The 20528-nt window shown below is 39.1% G+C and overlaps 2 protein-coding genes across 2 annotated transcripts; one reads left to right on the top strand and one right to left on the bottom strand.

Moving 5' to 3' along the window:
• Positions 1-324: 324 nt before the first annotated feature.
• On the top strand, positions 325-4970 carry LOC121514604 (ADP-ribosylation factor-like 2 binding protein). The gene is made up of 7 exons (XM_041794790.1): positions 325-404; positions 732-801; positions 1189-1250; positions 2835-2941; positions 3065-3150; positions 3347-3443; positions 3531-4970. The coding sequence occupies exons 1-7, from the start codon at positions 386-388 to the stop codon at positions 3624-3626; spliced, it is 537 nt and encodes a 178-aa protein (XP_041650724.1). The 5' UTR covers positions 325-385; the 3' UTR covers positions 3627-4970.
• Positions 4971-19034, bottom strand: LOC121514603 (plasmolipin). The gene is made up of 4 exons (XM_041794789.1): positions 18527-19034; positions 10263-10436; positions 8812-8928; positions 4971-6658 (listed from the first exon to the last, which is right to left on the bottom strand). The coding sequence occupies exons 1-4, from the start codon at positions 18689-18691 to the stop codon at positions 6551-6553; spliced, it is 564 nt and encodes a 187-aa protein (XP_041650723.1). The 5' UTR covers positions 18692-19034; the 3' UTR covers positions 4971-6550.
• Between the last annotated feature and the right edge of the window lie 1494 nt (positions 19035-20528).

Here is a 20528-nt window from a genome sequence, read left to right as displayed (position 1 = left end):
TATTCTGCCTTTATATTAAACTACATTTTGGTCTCCTTTGTTTTGTTGCGTTAGTGAATCATGTTGTTTTGCTAAGCGCTTGGCATGTGCCGATGCACGTTCTTGTAGGACTAAGTAGCAAGCGGATCAAATGTTATTTAGAATTTTTAAGTATAAATTTGACAACGAATGCCCGCTGTTACCAGAATAAGACAAATAAAAGTAAAATCATTAGTAAAGTCCGAAAAGTTTAGCTTTTGGGCCGTTTTTCCATTTGCGTTCCCAGGTAGGAACCAACGGTAATATGTGTAGTTCCACGGGGGACGAAAGCAAAGACGGACTCATGTTCGCTGTTTCCTTGGTAACCACATTACGTTCGCTGCTGACGGTGTAGGCTAACGAAAACATGGACATACAGGGTCTGAGTAAGAGAACTGAATTAATTTAACGATTGTAAATGAATTTACAAAACTGTAAGCAATTTAGAAAGGAGAAACACGAAAGAAAGAGCTAACAAACCTTAACGGTTATTGTCATTAAACATGTAGTTTAACGTGGGGCTAACGGAAGCTAACCGTGACACAGAGACATCAGACGTTATTTTTCAGCTTAAGCAGAAGTATTGAGTGTAAACTTAAGAGGGGCCCGTGTTTAAAGATTTTTACATCAAACTGGCTTTTCCCCATATTGACTTGTTTAGTACAGTTGACATTTTAAACGTAAGTTCTCAGACATTTCCTCTCATTGTCCAGAGATCTGGAGCTGTGGAGACAACATCGTAGAAATGGTTGATATGGACGATGAGAACTTCGCTACTTCCAGGTCAGTTTTCCTATTAGAGCTACGTTGATCCCTTTAAATGAAGGTAAAATCATAGTTAAAGTCTGTCAGAGTCAGGGTTTATCTCACATATGTTCACACGCTGCAAAAATATTGGCAGAAATTTTCATGTCTGCTGATACTGATAATTCACCTTTTTAGTTAATATCGACAAATACCAATATCATCTGATAATATCTTGTATCCCTATGTAAATGTTAGCTATTTTGCAATTTTGATCTAGAATAGTCTGGGGTTACTTTAACACCTTGTCCTGCAAGCATGGGACACAGGCGAATGTTGGCAACAAAATCAGCTAATATGGTGAAATCTCCTGTAAGTGGTTGAAAGTCTGCTTTAATAATCTTAGTTTATTTTTTCTGCCTTCAGTTCTTCAGCTGCAGATACTGCTTTTGATGCTGTTATCGGCTGCATAGAGGATATCATCATGGGTACGGTTTTTCATTCTTTTTTTCATAAGCAACCAGATAGTAAAAAAGAAATTTTGATTATGACAAACATCCACATGTCACACAACCCACATGATAACAAATAATCAATCACAGTACTTCCTCAGTTTCTGCAATAGTAACTCATTTGCTCCATCCCCACTTTAATGCACAATGAAATTAAAAGGTACATAAATACACCTCCGGTATTAAACAACCACTGAAAAGTGTGTTTTAACCAAAGATTACTTGTTTTAAATCTGAGATGTTGAAAAGAAGTGGGCTGTGGCGGTGAGTGGTAATCAAAGAACCAATTAACACTGTAACTCCATTTACTTGTACATTTTTTTATCCATGAACACATTATTTCATTAGTTCCTAATATTAAAAATCTCTGCTCTTTATGTTGTTCATATACTTTTATTGTAGAGCAACAATATCAGTAAATGAGGAATTTTCAGCATCTGTTTAACACAACTCATTCATCTGCAACTAACACTGACAACTGTACTGACAAGACTTAACAAAAAACATCTTTATGTGATTTCATGCACAGGCATGAGTTGAGTTTGTCATCAAAGATTTATTTTAGGTAGAGAAGGGGGGTTGCAGTTCTTTGATATGCCTTAAAATGAGCAGTACCATTTAATTTTGAAGTATTGTTTTATGTAATAACTACAAAGAGCAAGAAACAACAGGAAGAGCCTGGTTCCAGACATTGGACATCCATAAACGCATGCACATTTAGGTCCCAGTTTTTGATTGTTAAATCAAGAGGATTCACAAGTGAAAGCGTTTCCCCTTATTGTTGTTTTCACAAGCTTCAAGAGCTTATATATTTTTATGATTTAAAATGATGGACTGCAGGGGTCAGATGGCCTTGTGGTTAGGGCATGCACCATGTACGTGGGCGGGCTGGGTTCAAGTCCAGCCTGTGGCTCTTTCACTGCATCCTCACTCTCTCATCCCTGTTTCTGACTCTATCCAACATCCTGTCTCCCCAGTCTAGGCAAACAAATCACCAGGGTAAATCTAAAAAATAAGTAAGGCCTGCAACATTTGTGTTCCATTTGGATCTTTAAAATTGTGAAATAACTGTTAGAAGATATCTTATAAAAGGGCTAATAGTTACTTTTGAATTATCTTTTAAAGTTCACAAATTATTTAAATGCTTATTTTTGGCTTGCAAGGCCCCCTTCTTGCTTCCTCTGTTTACTCTGGTCTCGTTTCTTCTAAAAACATCATCTCCATATCTTGCTATCGTTCCTCTTCCAAGAGTTATGGCCATAGATGGCAGAAAATGCAGGTTCTCCTGGTACATGTGCCCTGAGCATGTGCTTGCAGATATATATTAACTACACGTGTGTTTACAGATGTCCAATGTCTACATCCAGGTGCCTCTCAAAAAATTAACAAATAAAATAAAATAAAATAATACAATGATGTAAATCATCCTCTACTGTACTGGAACTAGGACTCTTATTAAAATGCCTCACATTACTCAGGATTGGTCTTGATTCAGTACTATTTAAGAACTGTGATGAGAGATTACGATAATGATTACTCTTCTTTTGACTCTTCTTTTAGAGGACCAGTTCCAGCAGCTACAGAGAAGCTTCATGGAGAAACATTACCAGGAGTTTGAGGACTCAGAGGAGAACAAGCTCAGCTACACGCCCATCTTTAATGAATATGTGAGTTTCTGGGTATCTCTCTGTGGTCTTATAGATGTCCTATGTCTGCCTTAAAGAAATAGGACAAAACTTTGTATGCCTGAAATGACAAAAGTCATTGTCTTACTCTTTGCTGTTGTTTAGGTTGACCTGCTGGAGAAATATCTGGAGCAGCAGCTGATGGAGAAGATCCCTGGCTTCAACATGAACTCGTTCATAGAGCTGCTCATGTAAGATGCAACATCATAAGTTAGCTGTTGTCACCATTTTATACTGCTCAGTGTAACCGTTATCATACTGAATATAAGCTCTTCCGTTTGGTGCAATGGTTGGTCCTAACATAATTTGAAAACAGGCCACTAGGTGGCACAGAAGAGCTATGAAACTGTGCTCAGATTCAGCTCCTGCTTTTTCCTCCATCTGCAGGCAACACAAGGAGGAAGTACCAGGTGACATCTTTGACATGCTGCTGACGTTTACTGACTTCATGGCCTTCAAGGAGATGTTTCTGGATTACAGAGCGGTCAGTTTTCAGTATCCTGCTGAACTTTTCTGAATAAGACAGAGAGATTTGCTTTAATTCAAGCTGCATGAATCTATGTGTTTCCAGGAGAAGGAGGGTCAAGGTCCAGACTTGAGTGAAGGACTGCTGGTCACGTCTCTGATATCTTCAGGCTCCAAAGGGGACAGCTCTAAACCACAGTGACACTGTCGTTAATGGCCTCATCACCCATGTGTTTTTATAAGATTGTGTTTTAGGAGTTAATTATTTTGTTTTTTATTTCTTTTGCTCTGATGTTTAACTGTCAGATACAAACAACATAAATCTTCCAGCTATGATCAAATGGCCTCAGACAGAAGATTAAAAAATGTGTCCTGTGGGTTTTGTTTAATGCTTACAATGGTGTGAGTGTTTGAGAGCCTCTTTGAATCCTTGAATGTTAGGCTTCTTACTTTACACCCACACCTGTGGACCACATGACTACTTGAGATATCAAACCTGCATGTGGAGATGAGAAGCCCAATCCTGAGTTCAAAAACTTTGTCTTATTAAACAAATCTTTTATTATTTTGGCTTGGTTTAGACAGGCTGCACACTAGAGGATTATACAATATAAACCCAGTTTAAAACATGGGGGACCACAGGCTTTAGGGCCGCTTAAACTAATTTTGTCTTCGCAATACTCCTAATGATACACTAGGTGATTCAGCTAGACCAGATTTTACAGAAACTTGTGTTGTGAAATATAAAGGGTGATCATCGACATCAGCTGGCTGTCCTAGCGTCCTAGCAGGTAGATTTAGTTGCTCTGCATTTGCTGCCATGCTTGTGAGCTTTTAGTGTATGTAGTATCCACATTGTGACACTTCCTGGTTTGCTAACTCTGATTTGCTATTGCAGGTATTCCTTTGGGGGCATCCTGATCTTGAATTATTAACATCATATGTTTGATATTTATGATTTCAGATCTGGAAGGTTCTGACTTGATCTTTAGAGCAGCAAAATAATCATATAGAACGAGAAACTTGGGGATTATTTGGCTAAAGAATTGGCCTCAAATTGGCCCATGCATCCTCAGTCATTGTGGAGGTAAACTGGGCCCAAAATAAGGGCTAGAATTGGATGTAACATGTCTAGTGTGCAGCCAGCCTAAGGGAGCAGAAACCTTAAAAAGTGTGGTGCTGGTACTGAACGTGTATTTGTGTTTTTTACTTCGTCCTGTAAGTTCATTTGTGAAAAGCGAATCTCCCTTTAAGCAAAGGAAACAGAAAGTAGCACAACGAATCTTTATTATGAATGTTTGAAACTATTTGTTCTCCTTAAGAACTCATCGGATTGAGTTTTGTGCCTGTGAATTATTTTAAATGTAAATATTGATTGTGTTTCTGTGTATGCTTACAATTAGAAACAAGATAACTGTTATAGCACAATGTCAGTGTTTTTTTATGTGGCAACTGTAGCTGTCAGCATGTATTTATGTCACTGGTAAAAGAATGTATTAACATTTGTTAGTAAAAGATATTTTCAAATAAAAAGCTAAAGCCTTAATCGAATCAGAAGTCGCTTTATTAAAAATGATCCTCAGCACTCACCACAGGATTAAACCAGCAGTCATTTGTTTTTTATAAAAAGAAATACAACACAGCTATATCACAAAGACAAATAAAACAAGGGCTGAGCATCAAATGATGTTATCATAAATATGTAAGAGACTTCTCCACAGCTTTAGGAGTCATTAGTGGAACAATGTTTGCTCCATTAAAGGGGGCATAGCATCCTGCAAAAAAACTGCTTTTTATTGCTCTATAAAGTACTAAAATCACTCATTTGAACAGCGTTTTTATTTTTCATTTCATGCTGCACCATTGGCTCTCTCCATGCTGAAGCAATGAGTTTCAAAATAAATCTCTGCAGGACATTGGTCCTGCACATGTATTTATCTTGCATGTGCTGCCATGTTAATATGAGTGAGAATCACATGCTATATACAACACAGGAGTAAGGTCTGCGCTGTACTCACCAGCCTAACCAATACTGTGTCAACAACAAATACTCAATGTTGAAAAAATAACTTAATGGTTGTTGACCATGGGTCATTGTACTGTAAAGCAGATGGCTGTGAGTCTGGTTCTGATGGTTTTTGATGTGAAAAGTATTCCCATTCTGGAATATGGGCCTATAGACTCAATTCCCATTTTCCCACTTCAGTAAGATAACTTATTCTTCTTTCAGTGTAATGTGAAAAAAATGGATAGAAGTTTGTTTTACAACCCAATTTCCCCAAGAAGTTGGGACATTATGTAAAATATTCTATTGTGAAAGATGAGGCTCCAGTGTTTGAATCAAATTTTAGACAGTGTTCCAACTTTTTGGAGACTTTGCTGTATTTAACATGTTTTTTGCTGTCAACTTTGGTGTGAGTTTTAATCAAGTTATCTTTTAAATCAAACAGTGAAAAAAATATCAATATTGATTTTTTTGGTCAGATTTTTAATGTTAAATCTCACATAAAAAAAAAACAAAAAAAAACAAAACAAAACAAAACAAAAAAACGTTATCCCACAATAGTTCTTTAAAAGTCATATGAAAATGACAATTTAACATTACTCAGAGAAATTTATGTGCTGCGTTGACTTATTTTGGAGCAATATTTGACATTTTAGGGATAAAACACCACCAGCTCATTAATACTTCTCACATGTCTGTATTTAATGTGAAACTTTAGCTATAGGTGCATCAGTGCATCACAGCATATAATCAGCAAGCCTGGCTGTTTTTTAGGGTCACAAAACCCACCTGCCACCCTATGTAAGACTAAATAGTCATGCCATTTCTTGTAAACACAAGTAACAATGTTTATTTTGTGGCAAAGGACAAAATTAAATCTTCCTTTTCAGAACAAGCAGCTACCCACCAAACACTGCAGGGATAGAGAATCAAAATCGACATTGAAAATCAGAGCTGGTATTCAATTTATTCTCTTAATGTGAATTAAAAGTCCACTGGGTTTGACTTATTCTCAGTATTTTGTCAAACTGCAGTAGATTTGGGTTCCCAAAGCTAGTTTAAATGTAAAAAAAGTTAAACTTCTCATGACTTCTTCCTCACAGGCATCACAGATCTGAGTCCTAGGTCGGCACTGTGCTGGTGGCAGCGTTTCCTCCGTCTCCTTTCCAGTCTAAATAGGAGAAGAAAGCACTACCTCCGTATGCTGCTGTGACCAAAGATGAAAAGAACTGAGCAGATGCAAAGACAGAGAGGTGAGAAGGAGAGAAAAGACAAAAACATGAATCTGATTAGGCAGAGCAAAGGTCTGAAAACTTCAACAGGACACATAAATCACAGATAAATTGTGTTCACACCTATAAAGATTCCAGGTAATGTTTTGAACATTTTATAGAGCTATAATTGGTGATTAATCCTGACGTGCTGTCAAAGGCAGTGAATATAACTGCTAGCTTGTGATAAGACAGGGCGTAAGTGCTACTGCAGGTGAGACTGCCGACTTTAACCTGGAGGACCGACTATAAAACTCGTGATCTTTGTTCAAATGTGCTGATTTTTGTCCTCTACACACATTAAATCTACTGCCCTACATCCTCCTCACTCACATTTTTTTCTGTTAGTGTAAACATTGACTTCAGAAAGCGGCAGCTGCAGTACAAAGGTAACATGGACTATAAATACCAATCACATGACATGTGAGCCATAGCCTCTCTTTACCTCTCTGCATGTATCACGCGAATGTACCTGCCACTGTCTGAGAGATAAAAATGCCATTATCATGCCCAGCTGCAAAATGTGTTTAATCAATCACTTATAACCACACAGACATTAATCTTCCCCCTGATAAAGCCAGTGTTTATTTTCCTTGCGTATTGAAGATGTTTCTTTTAATATGCACAGGAACATCTGACCTCTGCACCCACTCTAGCTGTTTTTTTTTTAGCAATGCCAACACTCATTTAAAACCACTGTAATAGTTCAACTTTTTTATAGAAGAGGTAAGGTAGACGAGTGCAGAAATCACTGCACTAATCTACCTTACCTCTTTCTTTTTAAATCTATATTTTTTAAAATATTTTTTTTTGGTCTTTATGGCTGTATTAGGGAGACAGGACAGTGTTGTAAACCAGGTAGAGAGATAGGGGAATGACATGGATGAAAGGAGCCACAGGCAGAGTATGAAAACGAGACGCCTGCTTTGAGGACAACAGCCTCTGTGTTCACAGCGTTTGGTCATGTGATTTGTGTGGAGGCCTCCAGGGCAAAAAGTACTAAAACCATTGCAGCTACCACTGAATGTGGAGCTTACATGGCTCTGTTAGCTGTGTAAGCTACGTAGATAATGGACCCACACAGCTAACATAGCTAAAGCTAAGCTCACAAAGCAGCTAGGTAAGCTACACTGATATGTTATCTACGAAGCTATGTTAGAGTGCAGCGACGTCTGCTAAAGCTCACATTTCTAAAGCTAACTAAGCTATAGATAACTGAGCGACATTGCTAACAAGGCTATGGGGCTAACTTTGCTAACGCTAAGCTCACAAAGCTGATATGCAAGCTAGGCTGATATGTTATCCATGTAGCTATGTTACCTTCAGCTACATTATCTAAAGTTCACATTGCTAAAGCTAACTAAGTTATAGATAATTTTAGAATGAGCCGATCTGTTACCAAAACGTCACATTCACAGGATAACCACAGGGAAACATTTCAGATGAAGCAGCATGTCATAATGAAAGAGAAAAGGCCAGAAGTAGCCTAATGGTGGCTTGTTTTAGCTTCATTAGCTTTAGCAAAAGCTAACACAGCTACGCTAGCTACATAGTGAATGTTACTCTGTAAGCCATTGCATTAGTTAGCTTTGGCATCATGAGCTTTAGCAAACATAACTAAAGCTAACATAGCTACAGAAGCTATGTAGATAATTCAGCCAAATAGCATACATAGCTATATAAATAATGTTAGCTTTATAGCATTGTTAGTATAGATATCCATTAGCATTGTGAGCTTTAACTTTAGCTACATCATCTACTTAGCTTACACAGCTAATGGAGCTACGTTAGCTAAATTTACTACGTTCAGACATTTTCATGGAGGATGAACTCTTCTCCTATAAGCAGACTGTTTACTCAACTTTATGAAACAGTAGAACCCCATTTGAAGGAGCCATATGTCATCAACCCGCCTTGCTCCACAGAGTGATCTGCTTTTTGCTACATGCTCACGTCAGTTAATTCAGGCAGATTTTAACTCTGTAGCTGGCAAGTTAAAGTCATTTAAATGTCTGGGTCAATTTCACTTTCGTGTCCTCACATTCAATAAAAAATGTCAGTACATTTTCAGGAGTGTGTGAAAGAGCTTGAGTGTGTGAGTGGTGTCTTACAGCAGCTGCTGCAAAGTGTCCATGGAAATACGTGCCACGGAAGGGATGCACGGACACCGCGTTGGCCAGGAAGGCGGTCAGATAAAGGACTGTTGCTATGCCGTTATACGCCATCATCTAGTGGAGGAGAAAAAAACATTAGCGAAACTAAAACCCTCCTATGTTTTTTTTTTTTTTTTTCTGTAAATCTGCAGTATTATAATCACATTTTACTGCCTTTTTGCCCCGGACCTTTATTTTTATCTTGTCTCATTATCACTGCTGTCTATCATGAACCTCTGTCATTCATGACCTACTTTTCTGTCCTGTTTCCAAAGCCTCCTATCAACTAATCAACCTGAAATGAGCCCTTGCTGATCTTTGACAGCACCATATTCTGATTCCTGTTGCCTTTTTAAAATCAATCTGTTGGTGCATTTTACAGCCAAAATCACAACATCATTGCCTTTCATCATTACGTCACAATCTGCCTTTCCATAGTGACCTGACTAGTGTCGTGAATTTTGCATTCAGGACATCAGTCAGGTTGTTAATCTAAAGAATAAATGAGCCACTTTGACTTAGAGCTGAGAGGAGATAAGATGCCTCATTTTCATTCAGGCAGATGAACATATTTGTCAAATGTTTGACACCACTCACAAAAATATAGAAGTTAAAAAAACCTGACGTGAACAAGAAGGGCTGTAAAAGCTCTGCCAGTGCAACGGTGTAATTTGTGACCATGTTGGCTGGCGTTCTTCGCCCAGCATTCCTTGGCTGTGTTTTATGCATGCCATTAATTGATTGACTGGTTTCAATATTATGATTAGAAAATAAACAGTTGTGAGCAGCTGCAGCCACCACATACAGAAGCGGCTCAAGGTCCCCAGTTAACACGGTCACGCTTTTATCCATAACAGCAGTCAGGTGTTGACAGAGAAACCCTGACAATGGTAGGTACAAGGAGAGAGCAGCTTGTCTGAGGGGAAGTTCTATGAGCATGACAAAATTCTGTCAAAGTCCACTCTGCTTCAAGGATGAGCTGATTAGATGGTGGAGGTTATAGGTCAAAGGTCATGGTCATTAGGCCTCATTTTCATTCCTGGCTCCTGAATGTAATGTCTTAAGAATGCTTTGGGGGATTTTCTTCAAACTCTGTAAAAATGTCCACTCTGCCTCAAGGATAAACTGATTACATTTTGGAGGTCAAAGGTCACTGCATCCTTATACGTTGTGAAGTTGCAGCAATATTGTGCCATAATGTAGCTTTTATGGGCTATGCCGCCTATACATGTGAGCAGATATAAGCAGTTTCTGTCTTTTTTATTACTCCAGACTAATGTAGACATGAAGAGACAGACAAAAAAACACCAACATTTGGTAGCAGGACTGTAAAGGTATAAAACCACCTGGCAGTTGTCCTCATAAATCTTTAGAAATACATGTTTGAGTTTTGTTTTGTTCCTCCTTACCGTCATGGGCCAAGGGACAAAGGTGAGTTTTTGATGGACCCCAAACAGGATCATAAAGAAGAGGATGGTGGTGAGGATCCACAGGGTTACAGCCACAAACATGACCCAGCCGTACGCTGGTAAAACTGTGTAGGGAGCGCTGGCTATTAATGCCCAGTGGAGCAGCCCCAACACCTACAGAGGGGAGAGAAAAACAAACTTCAGACTTTTAAATGAATGGTAATGTAGTATAAATGCTTTCAAACCAGAAATCATATCAAGCACATGGAATCTGGTTCTGATACGTTGATTTACAGCTGAGTTGACTATTATTTTTCTTTTTTTTTTTCTTTATGCCTTTATTTGGTTAGGACAGCTGAAGAGAGAAACAGGAAGAGAGCGTGGGGGAAGACATGCACCAAACAGAATGGAGACCAGGAATCTATGGACCAGTCCAGGACTGCAGCGTCTGCATACACGTGCCTGCTCCACCTGAGCTAAAGTGGTGCCCGACTATTTGCAGTTTTAAGGACAACATGGCGACTTTTTGTTTTTCGCCCCACTGAGGCCACGCCCTTTGATGAAAGGGAAAATTTGACTTCAAACAGCAGCTTGCACTTTATACCATGACATTTTCAGTTTTTTTCTAGAAATGTACAAAGACTTATGAAAACTTTTTGGGTAAATTTTCATCATCAAGGTCTCTTCTAGCTGTACACCAAAGTAGAAGTCAATTGGATGAACACCTTAGTAAGAGTTTGTCCAAATTAGACCACTGGAAACAACCAAAATACCCCAGGTTGGATAGTTAATCAAATTGCAGATTTAGAGACAAGGTCCCATAGTTTTTTTTTTTTGTTTTTTTTTTTTGCAGATCTCCTAGATACATCAGCTCACAACATTTCAGAAATTTACAACAAAATAAAAGGAGGAAGCTGTCACTCTGAAAACTGTCCAGCAGTTCTGGGGTGGCTTACAGGGCCTCAGCTCTTGGTGTTCTCTGAAAAACCCTAGATCTTTCAGCTGGGTAACATAAAGTTATCTGCTGAGAGTCATGATAGTTTCATACAAAAGGAACAGACAGTTATGAATAAAACAAGATTAAAATTTCATTCTTGTAGTCAAAGTAATCAAACCAAGCCATTTCTATTACTTCATAACAGGGCTGTCAAGATCAGGATTAATTTAGATCCACATTAGAGCATTATTCTTTAAAATCCTGATTAATCTCATACTTTGTCAGTTTAAATACACTTCAGTTAAGCCATGTTAGCACCTCCCTGCAGTCACAGTGATGTAGAATAAGTCCACCCCTGCCTCTAAATGTCTTATTTCACTGTAAAAACTCACAGACAGCTCAATGGACGAGTCAAAAGTAATCCAGGTCTTGTTTTATCAAACATTTACATTTTTACTGTTCTCCTATTTCCTTCTCAGTTCATAGTTCCTTTTTCTGTGGTTAAGTTCACATAAAATCTCTAATCTACCCATGAAAGCAGCTCTTTATCCAAACAGGAAGTCAACCCTGGGTCTAAGATGGTTAAAAAAAAAAAAACTGTTTTAAATGCAAAATAGTGGAATTTTAAAACGCAGAAAAAAGGATGCAATTAATCATGATGAACCACAGAAATTCTGAGAGTAATCATGATTTTAAAAATTCGATAACTTGACAGTCCTACTCATTATCATAGCATTTTTAAGAGGCAGAAGTGAAAACGTTTGGTTTTAAACATGATGGTTACACAATGATGACGAACAATAAAATAATGTTCACGGCAACATATGTTTTTTATTGTTTCTAAATTATTGGTTTATTTGTTGGCATTTAAATCTACATTTGTATTTAACATGGTGTGAAAATAGTGTGTAAAACTGCCTGCAAAGCAAATAACTTCAAGGGTGTCCTGATGCTCCGAACTTTGGGCTAAGCCCAGGTAGTTCAACACGTTTGGCTCCGCCCCTTGGACAGTGTTGAGGTGAATGGGTGTAATGGAGACCCCAACATATCAAGTGTGTCACAAAAAATGATGCAGCTGCAAAATTTCATAAATTCTTAACATTTTAAGGCCTTAAACACCCGTTAAATGACAAATAAAAGATTACAGATATACTCTTTGAACCATGCAGAGAGTTTGAGGATCAAACAGGAAGTATATAAGACTTGGTTATTTTACACTTTGTTAAAAACAGAGACATCATCTGGACAGAAATGCACAACACTCCTATTTTATCTCTCCATATCTCTGGTTTATCCAATGAGAAAGGCCATGACAGGACAGCCTATGAATGCAGTGATCATGTTTCAGTTCAAACACAGTCGGCACTGTGGCGACCTTTTCAGAGCAATATCTCAGCAAAAACCTCTGGGACAGCACATAAGCTGAACTTCCACAGCTTTGCTGTCTAATTTTGTTAATTTCATCTGGAACATCCAGGGCATTGAAGAATTCAACATAACATAAGCAAGTCTTCCACCGTAGACTGCCCTGCTACTGAATGTTTAAATAAACCTAAAACCTATGCTGACAGGGAAAACTTTATCTTTTTACTGCACCTTTTTGAGCATGCATTCTGCAAAAGGTCAGTTTTTATCTATTATGCAAATGTGTTTTATGATGCATGGGGCCTTTATTGATGAATATTTGATAGGCAGGTGGATGTTTGAAACAGGAAACCTCTCACATACACATGAATGAATGAGAGCAGAGAAAAAAGGACGTTTGGTTTAAAATGTTTCAGTCATCTTCTTTCACTTTTTGCTTTTGCCGTCGCTCAGTTTTAAAGAAGGAAGGTGTACAATTACGATGCCATACACATGTGTGCCATTCTATTGTCATTAATACTTCTAGCTTACATTTCACTTTGTTCTCTCCTCACACCTTAAATAAAGTGTAAAGTTATTTTTAAAGTGGGCATTTTAACAGGTCTGCGACAACCAGGGCTTCAGTCAGTCTCTGGTAGCCGCTGAGGAACTGCAGGGTTTTTCATGTCATTTTTTATAAGGAGGTCAGCAGGGCAGCTTAGAAAAACAGCAAAACTGTGACATCAGAACAGTCATGAAGATAATATCGCAAAGTTAAAGACTAAAGCCTGGTGTACTTCTGCATAAAATAATAACTTACTCCAATGATCACATCAGGCCCCCCACATGTTCCCATACAGCCCTCAGAACCACGATCAAATTCAGAACATGTGCAGAGTATGTTGTGGTATTTTGGGTGCTTCTTTATTCATAAACTCTCGACAGCTAATAAACAACTCCAAAAACAACTACACAGTTTCACCAGGAATGACTGTATGATTCATTCTTTTTTCAGAGACCCCCTTTCAGCTGTTAGTAGCATTTATAATTCATGCATTTATCAATCAATTCATGTTAAAAACTCACATTTTCTGTGGGAACTTTCAGCCTCAGGTGTTTTGGGAGTGCGGTTTCCCTGCTTGGGTTTATCACAAATATTCAGCTAAAATATCTCAGTCTGTGATAAAAGGGACTGAGCTCACTGTTAGAGCCTAAAAATTACAAACATTTGAAAGAAAATAAAAATATCTAAACACAAATATGTTAATTAGACCATTTTAGACATTGCTTTGGTTTATATGAAAATCTGGCCCCCATAGTGCCCGTTTAGGGAAAAACTGGCCCTTGTACAAATGTCCCCTGGCCTACACCATAGTGGTTTAGCTACCAGGGCCAGTTCCTGCTTGCTTGTGTACGGGCAGCCATGTCAAATGAAATCATGTGGGAGATGAGACTGATATTGAGCATCGGATGACTGAAGAAGAAAAGAGAGAAGACATCAGAGGAGATAGAGAGTGCAGCCACTGACAGAGGGGTTTTTCACAAAACTACTAAATATTTGATTGAGCCGGATGTTTGAATGCAGGCAGAGTTTCCCCCCTTTACCAGGAAATTCCCCTGCTGGCTCTCGAGTATTTCCATCTGTCATTTCCTGCTGTGAGGGACAGGTGTGAACCAGTGAGACAGGACATTTTCTGGGTAGGTTACACTGAGAATTTAAGAAACATACCAGGGTTGCATGTGTGAAAAGGGCTAGAGAGGCATGGATGAGGGCGTCTGGTGTTTTCAGTCACCAGCACTGAATTAGTAGTTGTCAGAGTTATTTTAAGGGGACTTATTTTACACTTTCAAGACAAGTTTATATTGGTCTCAGAGGTCCCTGAAACATGCCTGGGAATTTTGCTGCTGAAAAAACACTCCAGTGTTGGATTTTTCAGAGCAAGCTGTGTCTGTGGCTTTAAATGTTACTGAGCTGTCTGACTCCGCCCCTGACCACGCCCCTCTTGGGAAATAGATGTGGCTCTCCTAATCCTCCTCTCAACTGCCAGCTAAGAGGAGGATCGGGAGAGGAGGGCGGAACTTTTTTCCAAGCAGAGAGGGGCTAACTGAACCTGGGGGCGGTGCTAAATCCCCACATGACATCATGAGGGGAAAATCTGAGAACAGCTTGTTTCAGCACACATTTTCTAAAAAGTGGACAAAGAGAGGGTGGAAGGGAAAGGCTTTTTCTGGTACTCCAGGGGATTTTGGACAGGCCAGGGGCACATATTTTTGCTAGAAAAGCCTGGAAAGTGATTTTTTTTCATAATATGTCCCCTTTAAGATGGTTTTCTACATGATAGGTTGAACTAATTGCTCTCTTTAGTAATGTTTAGACATGTAAGGCAGCTAAAGGGACACTGTTAGCAATGAGGAGCTGGTTTTACTGAAAGAAGCTGGAATTGATCTGATCAGGGTTCGGCCCAGAACCAGAACCAAGCAGGGTGAGGCAGCTTTCAGTTTTTATGCTCCTCACCTTTGGAACAAACTTCCAGAGAGTTTGAGGCTTTCTACATCTGTAAACACTTTTAAACATACTTATTCACTGCTGCCTTCACATAAGTTCAACTACTTCTTTTATTCTTTTATTCAAAACGTTATCTAACTTGCTATTTATTGAATCCCTCAAAGTTTTCTTTCAAACCTAAATTTATTTAAATGAACTCGAATTTTAATTCTGTTCAGTGTTTCATTGTAATGTCCTCTTGTTGTATTTTAATTGCTTTTTCCTTTTAATCTCTGTAAAGCACTATGAACTGCTTTGTCTATGAATGGTGCTATAAAAATAAACTTGCCTTGCCTTATTTACCCTTAAATAAACTATCACATGACAAAAATAACTACCATTTAGGACTTCAGAAACCTCTAAAAGGTGAGCTTCCAATAATCAGAAACATCTTCAGTCAAACAGTGAATGGATAGGGCTCATTAGATCTGGCATTGACATCTGCAGTCAGGTTGTACTTTAGTGTTCATGATCTGTAAAAGGAACCTTTAAGCGAACAAACAAACACTAGAAGATAATCTGATCAGATTCAGAATGATTGATTTTCTTGAATGCCAGCATGAGCTGAATAGAGCTATGGTTCTCCAAACTCATAACTGGGAAGGGAAATATTAAAACCAACTAAACAAGGTTTACCTTTACTGAGTTACTAAATAGGCTTGAAGTTTAACTCAACATTTACCTGCCACACCTCACAGTCCTTACGCTCCTTCTGTCCACTATCATTCTTCTGCTTATTACAATCCTATCAAGACAGAGCAAGGGGACTTGTAAAGTGAGCAAATGTTTGACAAAAATCTTTTACAAAAAGATCTTTAACAGAGTTCCTCTGTCCTTGAAGGCTGAAAAAAAAAAGGTTCAGTGTAGTAGTGCTAGAGTAAGAGGGGTGTGACAGGAGGGGACGGGGCTTCAGGGGACAAAGATCACCTGCACCTGTCTGTCATCCAGCCAGTCACATGACTTCAGTGTGGACAGAGCTCAGTGTAAATAAATCAGTGGAGGAGGACACTCCATTTAATCTCATAACAATCTGACTGAACCAGTCCTTCTGTCTCTAACTTACATTTTTTTCTTTTAGAATATGTAAACACAGCTTGTTCCTGATTTCACCAATAGATCTGGGCTCTGAGAAACTTCTTTATAGACAGGACCCAGTGGTTCCCACTCTTTTTGAGCCCCCTTCACATATCTAAGAACTGCGGCTCCCCCAGGACCCCCATGAAAAAAGTTACATATTGCTGTCAAAAATGCACATCAATTTAAATCATTTTCGTTGTTTAAAGCCAAACAAAACAACCCAAAACCCTTGTATGAACCATTCATATGTGCCATTATCATGATTTGAGATGGTCTGAATGAACCTAATTCTCACAGCTTTAGAGCAGACAGATCCTCGTGCCCTGAAATCTCTGCCGCCCCCCAAGGGGGTCCTGGACCCCAGGTTGGGTACCAGGGAGGTAGAAGGTCCAATCAGAGACTAGGATGTGTCGGGTTCATGGAGAGTCAGTGGGACTCAACTGTTAAAACTCTGCAGCTTTTAAGAAGATTCTGACATTCACTAAAATATTCTTATCTGTGATTCGTTAGTAGCCAAGAACAAAATCTAAGAACACTAAAGAGCGCTGTTATGCTAACCTGACACATCTGGAAAACATTCGATATACAGTGAGGGCAGAGCCTTTGAAAAAGAAAAAAAAAACACATGAAAACATGGAAGGTGCATTTCCACTAGGTGGTCCAGTTTGGTTCAGTATTGCTTACTCTACCTTACTATGTAGTCTGGGATTTAATAGCCTTGGAATTACTCTCTCCAAATCCATATCCAAACCTGGCAGGTTTAAATATCACACAGTAAGTGATGATTCTTTTGACCAGTCAACTGCAGCGAGTTAAGCTCCACTCTGATAGGTATGCTTTGCATATCCAACAGCAGGATAGGATGGTACTCGTGATCTTTGCTTGGAAAACATTTTCACATCCACTCAAACCTAAATTCTAATTGTGTTTTATCGACTTGTCTAAAGTCAAGAAAACTGCCAGAAAATTTTCAAGCGATATTTATTTTACACATTACATGTGGGTAAATAACATGAAGCTGGTTTGCAGAATGAAACTAAGATGTGCAATTCTAGCAGTGCTGGATCCTCCTTACATTGACGTTGAAGTCTGTTCTGCAGGCATATACACTATATTGCCAAAAGTATTCACTCAGCCATCCAAATAATTGAAATCAGGTGTTTCAATCACTTCCATGGCCACAGGTGTTTAAAATCAAGCACCTAGGCATGCAGACTGTTTCTACAAACATTTGTGAAAGAATGGGTCGCTCTCAGGAGCTCAGTGCATTCCAGCGTGGTACTGTGATAGGATGCCACCTGTGCAACAAGTGCAGTGGTGGAATTTCCTCTCTCCTAAATATTCCACAGCCAAGAAATTTTGGACAATTCCATGCTCCCAAATTTGTGGGGACAGTTTGGGGATGGCCCCTTCCTGTTCCAACATGACTGTGCACAAGTTCACAAAGTAAGGTCCATAAAGACATGGATGAGAGAGTTTGGTGTGGATGAACTTGACTGGCCTGCACAGACTCCTGACCTCAACCCGACAGAACACCTTTGGGATGAATTAGAGCAGAGACTGAGAGCCAGGCCTTCTCATCCAACATCAGTGTGTGACCTCACAAATGTGCTTCTAGAAGAATGGTCAAAAATTCCCATAAACACACTCCTAAACCTTGTGGAAAGCCTTCCCAGAAGAGTTGAAGCTGTTATAGCTGCAAAGGGTGGACAGACATCATATAAAACCCTATGGATTAAGAATGGGATGTCACTGAAGTTCATATGCAAATCAAGGCGGGTGAGTGAATACTTTCGGCAATACAGTGTATGAGTATTTGACAGCTGACAGATCAAGTTTTTCCTGCAAGGTGCTGACGATGTTATCAAGTCATTGCTGTTTACATTCAGGTTGAAGCAGCACAGCAGCAGCATTTAACTGAAGCTACAGTTGGTAGTGATGGGCTGCTGTGTTACAGTTTAGACGGGGCTTTTGACCGGGATTGTGGGCCTAAAATGACAGAAAATGTTAAGAATTAGGTTAACTGACTTTCAATTCTGGTGCTGATTGAAGGGATCGTACTTCTGTGTTTAGCTGGCCAGTTGCGTGCATCCCCATTGGATATTTTGGTTGCTGTGCAAACTTTTGACAGTGGAAATGCAAGTAATTGCACATTGTACCAAACCAAACTGAACTTGGATTGGTCGGTGGAAACAACATATTCAATGAATCTTCTTTTGAGACTGAAAACTGTGACTCAAGGTTCACCACAAAGGATGTTGACGATGAGAGAAATACAGAATAAGTTGGATGTGGTGGCAAATTTAGCCAGAAAAAGGAGAAAGTGGAGAGAAAGAGTAAAAACATGAGTGGGTAACATACTATTTCAGCTATCATGAGAATGGCCGGGATGCTGCGGATGAAGGTCATGTCCACCATGACGGTGACGCTTGAGGCCAGCCCTCGGAGGCTGTTGCCCCCCTGTTGAGACGTCTGGGCGGTTGGAGTGCCAGTCTCTGTGGTAACCTTGGATGGGAATTCTTCCATGATTATTCTAAAGAATCGCAGTAAGTCCCTGAAAAACACCTCCAAAGCTTTTTAGTCTTCAAAAAAAAAAAAAATCAATTTGGATTCAATAACCATTCAGCAAACCCACTTGGTTTCAAAAAACAAAGAAAAAAGTAAAAAAAAAAAAGTGAGTCCAGTGAGAAAAAGACATACAAATGTAGAAAGTCTTTATAGTAAATAAAGAAGAGTGCAAAAACAAAGCTGAAGAGGAGTCCTCCAGGGAAACCAGCAGGTTCAGATATCCAGCATTCACTGTCTCCACCTGCACTGACAGGCGACAGGTGTTAAATGGTGTTTGTGTCCCCCTAACCTCACCCTCTCTCTCTCACAGTGTTTCGTCATCCTCTCTCTCTCTATCGACTCTGCTCTCTCGATCTTTTACCTTCTCTATTTTCCTCTAGCACCTCCCATATGGCTCTGAGGCCGCCACCTGAGTGACTCATTAACATGTTTGAGAAGTGGGAGACAGTTATGGCAGTACAAATGTACTCAGTGAGCCGTGTTGGTATTTCTCTGTGAGATAACTAGTGTATGCACAAAATGCAGAAAGGTGCAGGACAGGAAAACCATCAACTGCAGACAAAACTGTAAAGGGTCTGCATACAGTTTAGCTCTTAGTGGGTAACTTTATTTAGAAAAGTGTTACTCAAACCTGCTCAACTAAAAAGCCAAATTGTTGAAAAATACCTTTGCAAGGGCCACAATCTAAATAGTGAAAAGTGGCAAAAACAGGTTAAAGAGGTAAAGAAAATAATTTAAGGTGGCAAAAATTGGTGAAAAAGGGCAAAGTAGGCATAAAATGGCAAAAATGGGTGAGAAGTGACAAAAATGCAGAAGAAAAGTGGGAACAAAAGGGCAGAAAGTGTCAAAAACTGGTGAGAAATGACAAAAAAAAGAGTTACAGGTTGCAAAATTGGTCAAAGAGCAGGCAAAAATGTGGCAAAAATGGGTGAAAAAAGACTTAAATGGGCAAAAAGCACCAAAGAGAAGCAATAATGTGTATAAAAAAAAGTGTCATTCAATGGCAAAAGGCAGCTTAAATGGGCAAAACTGGCAAAAAAAAAAACAGGTAAAAGAAAATTGCAAATAGCCAAAAGCAGGATAAAAGTAGCAAATATGTGGCAAAAACAATGGCAAAATGGGCTTGTAGCTGTAAAAACTGATTAAACGTGGAAAAAATAGGTGCTTTGTAAGGTTTTCTGGGGAATAGTATTTCAAATTAAGACATAAAAGAGCCACATGTGGCTCTTGAGCCACACGTTGAGTATCACTGATTTAAAACAAAGCAGAGTTGTGATTTTCCTGAGTAAATGCTCTAAATCAGGGCTGTACAATTTGGGACCTGCGGGCCAACTTTGGCCCTCAAGCGATCATTTTTGGCCCGCTGCCCATATTTGAATTTTTTATTTTATTTTTTTATTATTATTTCCCACTGACAGCAGTTTAAATATTTCTTTCAATATTTATTTATTGTTGCACTTCCTCTCCTGACCACAAATTAAAATTGTGTTGCATTGGGGGGTAGGGTGGCTATGTTGAGCTCCTGTCAGCTCAGATCTGGAAGCTCATGACCAGAGAGTGAGTCAGTGAGAAGATGCTGGGATCAAGCTGGGGTCATGGCAGAGATGAAGCGTGTGAGGCAGTGGCACACTGATAAGAGAAAGTTTAAAAATAGTTGGGAACATAAGTTCGTTTTTACTGAATTAGATTTCAAGGCAGTATGCCTAATTAGTATTTGTGCCTTATGGATGTTCAGTAATTTCATGCTGTGAAACACAATAAAGAATAGTGTTATTCATTTTTAAAATTACTTTGT

Source organism: Cheilinus undulatus, linkage group 9 (genome assembly GCF_018320785.1).
Source record: "Cheilinus undulatus linkage group 9, ASM1832078v1, whole genome shotgun sequence".
Classification (NCBI taxonomy): domain Eukaryota; kingdom Metazoa; phylum Chordata; class Actinopteri; order Labriformes; family Labridae; genus Cheilinus; species Cheilinus undulatus.
This window is presented reverse-complemented; position numbering and strand designations above follow the sequence as displayed.